The 11,236-nt window shown below is 38.7% G+C and overlaps 1 protein-coding gene across 2 annotated transcripts in view; it reads left to right on the top strand.

The window, feature by feature from the left end:
- Window positions 1-255: 255 nt before the first annotated feature.
- Window positions 256-11,236, top strand: part of LOC107695632 (rho guanine nucleotide exchange factor 18-like) — a 59,818-nt gene continuing 48,837 nt past the window's right edge. For both annotated transcript variants that reach the window (XM_016495647.1, XM_016495646.1), the window contains exons 1-9: window positions 256-280; window positions 2,796-2,917; window positions 4,396-4,847; window positions 5,008-5,158; window positions 5,432-5,558; window positions 6,262-6,313; window positions 8,318-8,395; window positions 8,498-8,609; window positions 10,179-10,386. In XM_016495647.1, coding sequence (XP_016351133.1) covers window positions 256-280; window positions 2,796-2,917; window positions 4,396-4,847; window positions 5,008-5,158; window positions 5,432-5,558; window positions 6,262-6,313; window positions 8,318-8,395; window positions 8,498-8,609; window positions 10,179-10,386 — 1,327 coding nt within the window. The remainder of the gene's footprint in view (window positions 281-2,795; window positions 2,918-4,395; window positions 4,848-5,007; window positions 5,159-5,431; window positions 5,559-6,261; window positions 6,314-8,317; window positions 8,396-8,497; window positions 8,610-10,178; window positions 10,387-11,236) is intronic.

Genomic DNA, 11,236 nt, shown 5'->3' with positions numbered 1-11,236 from the left:
TCCTTCTCTCTCTCTCTCTCTCTCTCTCTCTCTCTCTCTCTCTCTCTCTCTCTCTCTCTCTCTCACTGTGAGCCCCCACCGCTGTGCCTCTTGACTTTGAATCATATGTTAGATAATCCCCAGCGGTTCCCTCCTCTGATCCGACTGTGGGACTCTAGTTTCCTGATATCTTGTTCACCAACTCCTCTGGGAGAAATTCACACCGTCCACATGGCAGATCCACCTCTCCACAACTCCTGGCCCTCATTCTCATGGATGAAACGATGGTCCTTCAAAAGAGGTAGAGGGCATGATTGCGTCTTTCTGGAACTCTAGCATCTTTCCTTTTTTTTTCTGTGCTACCCTATTATATAATTATAATAAAATATATAATTAATAAATAAATAAATGGCAGTGCCATAATATTTTTGTTACTTTTTTTCTTATTTTATATATAAATGTACTGATACATATATTATATATTTTTGTCAGTAGAATATTTCTGCTCTGAAAGTATACCTAGTGTTTTATTTTGGCTTTCTGAATTGGCCATGTGTTTCTAATTGTGCTGAGTGGAGTTTTTTCCCCCACCTTTTCTGTCTTAAACTATAAATAGCTGAGGAGGTTTTTTGTTTGCTTGTGGTTGAGTGTCACTGATGTTATGGTACATGCAGTTGTGGTCTGCTCAAGAGGTCCGGTCACATTGCTAACAAAATGAGCTTTTGCATGCAGCTCTCATGACCAGACTGTATCTGTTGGCACATACAAAACCATATTTTCACACTTAACAGTTCTGTGTGATTATGTCATTACTGTATTTTGAGATAAAAGACAGAATAACTGGAAACCACCAGACTCCAAAACAGGAATTTTGGATATGTATTTAAATACTGAACCCAGGCGGTTAGCGTGTTATACTCTGAGACATATATGTGCTCAAATAAGTGATGTAAGTTTGATTCTGATGTGCAATTTCCTGATCCTATGTCATTTCCTCTCTTTGCTCTACTATTCTTTAAAGAAAAAACAAGATAAAAAAAAAACATAATGCTCTTTTAGTATTTAGCCATTAGCACATTTGCTCTCAAACATTGAGCTTCTGACATTTCCTGATTCTGTTCCCCATCTTTCTCTCATTCATTTAGTTGTATGTCTATTATAAATAACAGTTATATATTATAGATAGATAGATATAGATACACAGATGATAGATAGATAGATAGATAGATAGATACACAGATGATAGATAGATACACAGATGATAGATAGATAGATAGATAGATAGATAGATAGATAGATCAGCAGAAGTCACAATTAGTGTACTTGAGTTGTTTTTAAAATCATCTGTTAATGATGCTCCAAATATTGCGTGCATTTTCAGAGATTACCTTCTCTGATAGAGCTCTGAATTGCTTTACAGCTTTGGGGTTGCCCCTGTAATCCTCTTGGAAAAGCTCAAGACTCACATAACATAATTCTGCTAATTGCGATTGGCAAACCTTTAACTTCCTCCAGGGATTTGGCTACTCGAGTGCATGGCACGGTTTAGGCTATTTCAAGCCTGTTTCCTTTTACTTAGACCAAAATAAAACTTTGCGTCTTAATAGTGTGTGCTCTGACCTCAGAGTGTGTGAAAAAACAAATGTTTTCTGTGGTAGACCTACAGTAACCCTTGTAAAAGCTCAGAGGCCCCTTTGTTTAAGTATTTATGTTGAAGCATATGGTAAGAAGCAGCAGCCATAAAAGGATATTTGAACATGACAAGCATCATGGTGCTCTTATAGTTTACATATCACGTGTCTAATTCGGATACAAACAACCTTACTGCTCTCAGACTCTGTCATTCGTCTAGGGCCAAGATGATATACGCCAGAAAGTACTGTACAGTTCATTTCTCCATCGTTTAAGGACAGGCAGTCGGTGAAGGAGAACGGTTCTGGATTGGACTTTGGTGTCTGGGTTTTGTCATAGTCTATATCATTATTGTCATAATCACCTAGTCACTCAGGTACTCTGAGTTTTGGAAGGGTCACTTAAGCAATGCCCCAATAGTGGTGGGCCTTAATTTAACTCCAAAGAACGATTCTTGAGTGTTGATGGCAAATCTCAAAAGATGGAGAACATTGAGTCTACATTTATAAAAATACAGGTTCTGCAATGGTTCTTTTGGGGTTCTACAGTTGGTAATATGGTTCTTTTGGAGATGAAACAAGTTTATTTTCAGGTTCATATGTTCTTCAGGTCAGCGAATTGCTTCCAGGTAGAGGAAACATCAATAATTTCTTGGTTCTTTTGAAGCATGTACTTAGATGGCTTTCTGAAGAACCTTGGGTTCTCCTATAGCATCAGGCTGGAGGCTATTATATACCATATACTATCAAACACATCCCAGAGTTTTGCTTCTGTAAACTAGTGCTTCCATTTTACATCAGATTAAGATCTTCTGTTTACAGGGAAATGTTTCCAGCTTCAACTGACTCCAGCTGTGTGTTGATGTAATGTGCTGAAGTTAATGGAAGTCACCGATAAGTTCTGTCAGTAGCTATTTAGAGTATTTTATTTAGGGTGCGCTGTCATACTGGCTCTCCAGACCCGTATCTCTATTATTGCTATGTCACAGGAAAAAACACCATAGATATGATGTAATTAGATATCCAGAATGTCACACCACTCTTAATTTGTTTTGTCTGGTGCACAGCAACAATATGTTTGATAAGGCACCTAACCAAACGCAGCACTGCAAGTCTGAGATCAAGAGTTCACAATTGTGGATAATATTTCTTGCTAAATTCATGGTGGATTGTTTTGTGTTTCAGCCTCAGATTGCAAACCATGCTCTCAACTTCGAGCCCCGGTCTCAGCACCCAGCTCCTCCTCATCCTTGTCCTCGACCTCCATCCCAGAAGACGTCTTCTTTAGCAGTTCACCTGAGGACAAGGTAAGACCCTAACCATAACCTTACTCTTAATCTTGGGTGAATGATTGTTTGAGAAGAAGGATGCCCAAGCTCCTAATCGAGTCCTAAACGAAACCCCAACATTAGCCCTAAACCCTCAAACTGATTGCTTGCCAGGAATGTTGTTCTATAACCGTCAAGGATATTGACCCAGGAATATATGGAACTCGGCAAAATCAGTCCATATGACTTGTTCATTATGTATATGCCTTTTTGAAGTTGTATCATAGCTTTGTGTGAGGATCAAGACCTTGATCAATGCACTGTACCACTGGTTCCTCTATTGGGATTGTCCTTGTCAGTGTACTGCAGGGGTCACCAAACTTGGTCCTGGAGGGCCGGTGTCCTGCAGAGTTTAGCTCCAACTTGCCTCAACACACCTGCCTGGAAGTTTCAGGTATACCTAGTAAGACCCTGATTAGCAGGTTCAGGTGTGTTTGATTAGGGTTGGAGCCAACCTCTGCAGGACACCGGCCCTCCAGGACCGAGTCTGGTGACCCCTGGTGTACTGTATTAGATAGATGTGTCTACTCGATGACTATGTGCTTAGCCCAGTGGTTCTCAATTCCAGTCCCTGTATTTATTTACAGATGCATTTATGTCACACTTCTCTAGTAAGTTTCGTCTGTGTGTGAAGACACTGCAGGCCGTGGTGTAGCGCAAATATGTGAATGAATGTTCCGAAGAAGTAAACTTCAACGTATTTCCCCAGCTCAGGGAGTAGGAAGCAATGAACACTGTGTAAGGATCATGTCAATCGGAACACAGTTCATGCACGGAGCTCACTTCTAATGAGCTGGTTATCTGAATCAGGTGTATTAACCACTTAAGCTCGGGGCGTTTTTTTTCGCCTAAATTTAACATACTCAAATTCAAATGTTTACCCTGCCGGTTCTATCGAAGATAATTCGATCTGTGATTGTCACACAATGAAATAATCTACATCGTCAAATTCCTGAGAATGAGAGCTTTCTTGTGATATATGACTTGACTTTTTTGTGAAAAATATATAAAATACACATTCTTCGTAAAAATTATTCGCAATGGTTAGGCGGAAATTCGTGTGTGGGACGAATACATTTCTAAGCTTAATTTTACTGCTTTATGAATATAAAAACCAAAAGGAATGGTATTCTTTGTAAAGAAGACACTCCAAGCTTTCAAATGAACCCATATATGGGCTGATACCATATAAGGAAGGCTATGTAAATGAAGCATAAACATTTTTAACGTCATTCCGCAGAGTTTAACTGGTTTTAACTAAGAGAGACATGCAAAATACGAGGACTGAAATTGAGAACCGCTGACTTAGCCAGTGGCTCTTGCATCACACAAGAAGTTTACTGCATCCTCTTTCAGTCCATGAATGACACTAGTTGTGACTTACTTAGACTTCATATTATTAGTCATGTGACCTTTTTGTTGTGATAAATCAGCTGTCTATGGGTTTTTACATACAGAGAAATTTCTTGACTGAGAGCGACGAGTGCAGCAGTGAAGAGGACCTTTTAGACCTCTGCTCTTCTCTGAGAGATTCAGAATATTTCAGAGACCTGCAACTTGGATCCATTGAACCACTAGACACACGACATCCGGTTTTAATTGCACCTGTTTCTGCCCCTTTGGTACCTCCAGCATCCACACCAGAAAGTGGATCTAGGCAGAATTCCACAGAGTTCAACACCCATCAACTTTTCCAGACAGACGACACTGTGATTTCCACTGGAGGGGAAGCCATGGATCGCTTGGTTGCTATCAGAAACTCAGAACAGAAGGAATTCCAGGATTATCCGGAATCCGATCAAGATGAGGACTCAGACACGGATAACTTTCCTATATTAGTTAGATCCATGTCCACGTCACGTAGACACAGCTGGGAAGTGCCAGTGTCGCCGATTGACCTGGGAAGAAGGTAAGACTCACTTTTTCAGTGGTCCCAAATAAAAATAAATGTCACTGCCATAACTAACTGTGATGTTAGAAAGTCTTTGAGCAGCGCATGAATTCTGCCTGGTAACAGAGTCACACTGATGTATGTGTGTATGTAAACATTGTATGGTTATGTTGTGTAGGTTCAGTCTAGACACTAACGGCATTGACAGTGATGGGGAAAGAGAGGTCCACTGTTTGGCCAAAAGTCCCCATCTACCATCTTCCTCCTTCTCCGAAAGCTCAGTGGAAGAAACCACTAGCGCTGTGGAAAGTGAAATCCCCGAAACACCAGTAACTGTCCTTATTGTAATCTTTGTCTTAGTATGACCAGAACAAGCCACACTCCTGCTCCTGGAGGGCTGCCATCCTGCAGAGTTTAACTTCAACCCTAATTAAACAAACTTGAACCAGCTAATCAAGGTGTTCAGGATTACTTGAAAATAATGTGTGTTGGAGAGTTGGAGTGGAATTCTAGCCAGAAGGTAGCACTCAAGGAGCGGGGTTGGCTTCCTATGCCGTAACTCTTATTGATAACATTTTCCCATTATTTGGTTTTAACGACAGAAGCCAACCACGCCAGCAAAGACAGTATATTCCAGATCTGATATCCTTGCGACTGATGAAAAATCCCAAGCAGACAGAGTCTCCCACATACTGGAGACTTCTAAGCAGGCTGCCAGAGAGGCTGGAGGTTAGTGAAATGATTCTCCAGTTAGGCAGAAAACTCCAGTCAGGTTCTCATGGGCTCTAGCTCTGAAGCAATCAGATAAATCCAATGCTAATTCTGTCAGGAGGAATTCTTGGATCAAAAGCAGCAAAACACACATTTTACCATTTAAATCTTCCAAGGAGACCTTCTTTATTTGGTAGTTCTATAAACAAACTATGTTCTGGTACTTTCAAAAACCCAGGGTGCTTTCACACTAGCACTTTTGGTGCGCACCCGGGTTCGATTGACGTCAGAGTTCGGTACGTTTGGATGATGTGAACGCTGTCTTCCGAACTCGGGTGCGCACCTTGGAACCGTACCCGAGTCCGCTTAAAAAGGGTGGTCTGGGGTACGGTTCAAGTGAACTCCGGTACGGTTCGCTGCTGATGTGAACGCAATCGTACCAAATCACGGAAGTGAACCGCTATTAATGACGTATTATTTGATAAAAATTTGTGTTTTTCACTCACCGAACTCGGGTTCGGACCAAGCAATCGAACCAAGTGTGAAAGCACCCCCAGAAACTGAATTTTCTGAACATCCAGGGAACTATATAGAAACTTCACAGTTCTATATAGAACCCTTTACAGCCATATATCTTTTTTGCTTAGAAAACTGATCCTAAAGTGCTGCAAATTACAACAGAATACATGTAATCCTGACTTGTGTTGCTTTGGAATTCCAGAAGAGCAGGAGTCAGAAGAGGGGCTGCAGTCAGTGGAAGGATGGAGTCATGTGTAAGTTTTCACATCTTTATTTTGTTTAAGAGCACCATGGCAAGGTTATTTTGAGTCAGTGAAGTTACATAATTCTGAAGGATTACTGAAGGACCTTGGAATCTGTCAAGACGATCAAGAAGCTTCCATGATGGCTTCCTGGAATGCATTTTGCATATAGCTGGATTAGCGAGACCAGTACTGTATAAATAGCTGGGTCGGGGTCCTGTTTTATTTGCATAAAACTATTAGTCCTCAAAATGCGTATATGCTAATTATTCTAATAACAAACACAAACAAGCATAGATTTCAGTCCTATTGATGTATTTCCTGTTGCAGGGTGGGACATATCGAAAGACTTCTTCCTTTTCTTAATTAGCCAATAGCTGTTAGCTAAATCGCACTTGCTATTTGCAACTGCAGCTAGTATTGGGGGAGGGGCATTCTCATTCTAGAAAGCCGTTTGATTGGACAAGTATGTAGTGCAGGATGATGTCATCAAGATTTTGAGTCTGTTTTCTTGAAAGAGACCTAAATTTTAATTCATCAACTTTTATAGCATGCTAGCATATAGCTTAGCCTGAAAGCTAATAGACAGGAACTAAAGGGAAAAATCTAGATGAACTAATCTAAACAAGCTTTTTGTCTGTTTAACATGGGTGATTTGATTGTATCCCACCGTGGATGTGGTCTGCTCCTGAGCTAGGCAGTAGATTTTACTGATGGTTTTATTTGGACAGTGGCCCACCGTGTGCCCTGCCACTGCCACACATACTTAGTCTCAGTGTCTTGTTTGTCTCAGGCTGATGGTACAGAAAGTTCTGCACGAGCTTAAGCAGTATCATGGGTAAGTAAACAGTGTGAAGGAGCCTGTCGTGCCCTCCTACAGACTAACAGAGTGGCCCACGTTTGGTTTGCAGGCCCGAAAGCATAGAAAGCATCGTTTCTCACTTGGCTGTCTTGAACATGTTGTGTATGTTTGCGTATATTTATGCTGCATTTTATCTTCTGTGTTTACCACTCTTGCTGTATTTTTAAACCTGGTGGGGCTTTTCCTGGTTAGGACGTTCTTGTTTTATCTCAAAACCTGCATGAGAAATCAGAGTGTGCTTTTAATAAGGTCATGAAACGTCTGCACAGTAACTGACGCTTCTAACAGCAGACTAGCAAGAGGGTATGTTTGGAATGGAAAACTAGAGTGCATACTTCCTTTTGTATATTAAAAAGTAGTGTACTACATTATACACTAAATATGCAGGGGTGTCAAACTCAATTCCTGGAGGGCCGGAGCACTGCAGAGTTTAGATTCAACCCTAATTAAACACACCTGATCTAACTAATCAAGTCCTTCAGGCCTATTTGAAAACTACATGGTATGTGTGTTGGAGCAGGGTTGGAACAAAACTCTGCAAGGCTCCGACCCTTCAGGAATTGTGCTAGAGAGACAAGAGATGTTAAAAATTGCGGCTGATGCAGTTGCCACTCTAAAAATGGAAGGTTTCTTCAAACATGTTGCATTGTGGGTTGCAGAAAATTTGCATACTGCAGAAATAGTATGGTAGTATTCTGTTCCGAGCATAAAAATGGATACTAGCATGCTGCTTACTGCATACTGAGCACTATGTATTAATGTATACAACATGATATGTTTAAGCAGTAGTATGCACATTGTCACATCACCTCAATATGTTGCATGTACTTTTTAAATATTTTTGCTATAAGGGTTTTGTATTATTATTTTAAATTCCATTAAAACTTTTGCTAGTCCAATCAAATAGGTCAAGTATGCAGTAAAGAGGTAAAAATGCATTGGAGAATCAATCGGTAGAATGGAAGGTTGACAATTTTGCAAAGTTGTACGTTATCCAGATACTGCATACTGTAAAAACAATTAGGCTAGTATGGTAGTTTGCCATTCCGAACATATCCAGCATAATTTTGTAGTAAGCATGCATAAGTTGCCAGTGGAGAGTCTTATACTGAATTTATTCTAATCTGATCATGATTATCTTGGATTCTCCTCAGAGCTAAACGCAGAACTTCAAGCACAGAAAGAAAGGAGGTGACAGGGAATTTCACGTGGTACGAGTTTCTTGCCATTAAGTAAGTCATTGACCTTTTTATGTTGTTCTTTATATGATAATCACTTGGATATACTCTTGTTCTTTTGAATTTTAAATTGGTTTGATGTTGCCTTTTTTGTAGAAATGATGAGGAAGAGGAGGACAGACCGGAGCGTCCGGAAAAAGGCACCAAAGTCAAGCGGACTCTGAGCTCACTGAGGAGCCGCGTGACCGGATCCTTCAACAAAGACAAAGTAATCACACACACACTGTCATCACTCATGCTCGCTCGGACTGTGGGAAAAAAATCATGCCCATTTCTGCTGAACTTCGCAGCAACTTCTGCACCTCTGCAACTTCCTCCTTTTCTTGAATGTAGAGAGACACTAAGCTCGCCCATGCAGACTACTGGGGAAGTTCTGACCTGATCTGTGAACTAGACAATGTGCCAATTGTATACTGTCTTCTAAAAAATAAAACACAATAAGTTAATTAATCAATCAAATGATTTTTAAAACACGGATCAGCTGATACAGATATATCTAATTGTTTTGGTTATGTAGCTGATATATTGTAAAACGTTAGGGTTAGTCTATTTTTAGGACTTACTTGTATGCTTTTCCTATATTAGTTCAGCAAAATAAGAGTAAAGAGTAAAATATTTACGAAATGCACACAAAGTAAATTTGGTGGAAAATGGATAATAAAAAAATTTATAAACCATTTTAGCATCAATCCCCACTTTTCCCTATAATTAAATTAAATGTAAAATGTAATAAATAAATGTATTTATTTATTCAATTATTAATTTTTTCATCATAGTAATTATAATTTGGTGGAAATAAATGAAAATAATAATTTAAAAAAATTAGTATCTATCCCTGATCTTCCCTATAATTCAGTTCAATTCAACAAATTTCTTAATATAAATTAAAATGAAAGAAAATTAAATAATTACATTAAAATCCAGCAAAAATTACATTCACTGAAACAAATGTACTTTATGCTTTATATTCTATATATTTTTATGTTTATTTTAGTGCTGTCAAATGATTAATCATGATTAATCGCATCCAAAATAAAAGTTTTTTTGTTTACGTAATATATACTGTGTATATTTATTATGTATATATAAATACACACACATGCATGTGTATATATATTTTTTTTATATTTACATGCGTATATATATTTTTATATTCATATATAATTATAACATATTTTTCTTAAAAATATATATGCATGTGTGTGTATTTGTATATACATAATAGATTTACAGAGTTCACACACATATATTATGTAAACAAAAACTTTTATTTTGGATGCAATTAACCGCGATTAATCATTTGACAGTACTAGTTTATTTATTTTGCATCATAGTATTGATAATTTGTTGGAAAATTGACTTAATTGTCAAGAAAATAATAATAAAGAAAAACCTTAATTACTGTATATCCCTAAATGTATCCAGTCTTCCCTAAAAATGTATTAAATTAAAAACTATTGAATAATTACATTAAAATTCAGCATGAATTACATTACATTCACTGAAAAAATACTAACATGATGCATGTTCTGTGCAATATATATTTAAAAAAAAATGTATTTGTTTATTTTTGTAAATGAAATCAAATAGTATATAGAATTATAAACATCTACAAAATCATATATAATTGTATTTATTTGTTTATTTAACTTATAGTTTACTTAACTTTTAGGGGAAATACGACCTGGTCATGTTTTGTGAAATAGTTTATTTTTTCTGTCTTTTTGCTAACTATCACAAGGTAACGCTACACGTCTCTTGATTCCTCTGTTTTCAGGGTAAGACCCGAGACAAAGAGCAGCAGAAAGAGAAAAGCAGAGAGAGAGAGAAATACAAAGAGAAGGAGAAAGAGTTGCGCGAGTGTGTGAAAGTGCGGCGGCGCAGCGTGAGCGGCCACCAGCTTGTACCTGGCTCGTTCTCCACCTGGGCGACATGTTCACTGTGCAGCAAGACCCTGCAGAGGAAGCATGGCCTGCAGTGTTTAAGTGAGTAACACACGACCACAAAACACAAACTAACACCTGCTCCACACGGCGCTCCGCTTCCACCACAGCGCATGTCACAGTCAACCCCAGCCTGCTTGCAGTTTTCACGGGGCTCTTGCATCTTTCACGGGGTTTCTCTAGATTGTGAGCTGTGATGAACTATCAGGCGCTTGACCAACTGACTCAAACTGTCACGTGACGCAGCGTAGCTCGAGCTTGATGTGGTGCTGGTCCTTCAAGAGTCACTCTCAACTTATCTGCCTAGAAAGCCTATATATATATATATATATATATATAAATCAATCAGTATTTTACTACACTTCAGTATGTGATTCTTATTAAGTAGGGGTCATTTTTTAGGATTCTATACTTGTGCAGACCTTCTCTTTTGCGCGTGCAACGTTTCACTAGCTTGCTCACCAGATGCCCGCCCTCAGTGCTCTCTAAATGCCAACGGCTGGCTTGCTCAACACAACCCAGCGTTACAATATGCCATAATTACAGCCAATCAGAGACGAGGCTGCTAAATTCTGATTGGCTGCCTTGACGACCAATCACAACATTCCTTGCATTACCTCGTCAGCAGAAGAGGAAAAATACAGTGCATGCATAATTATTATGCAAGTTGATATTCTGAATATATTTTTTTCCAAGCACATTTGACCAATTCCAAACAACATCGATCTTAATAACTACTATTAATCTTGTATTTAATCACTTACAATCTATATATTATTGTTCATGAAGTGCTGGAAGTGAAAAACGCCTTATATTCAGGTGTGCATAATTATTAAGCAGGTTATCTTCTACAGATAAAATCTCGAGATGGACTAAAAATGAACTCCCAAAA

This window comes from Sinocyclocheilus anshuiensis, unplaced genomic scaffold (assembly GCF_001515605.1).
Source record: "Sinocyclocheilus anshuiensis isolate Anshui unplaced genomic scaffold, SAMN03320099.WGS_v1.1 scaffold706, whole genome shotgun sequence".
In the NCBI taxonomy this organism is placed as follows: Eukaryota; Metazoa; Chordata; class Actinopteri; order Cypriniformes; family Cyprinidae; genus Sinocyclocheilus; species Sinocyclocheilus anshuiensis.
The sequence above is the reverse complement of the archived record's forward strand: the minus strand, read 5'-3'. Positions and strand labels throughout refer to the sequence as shown.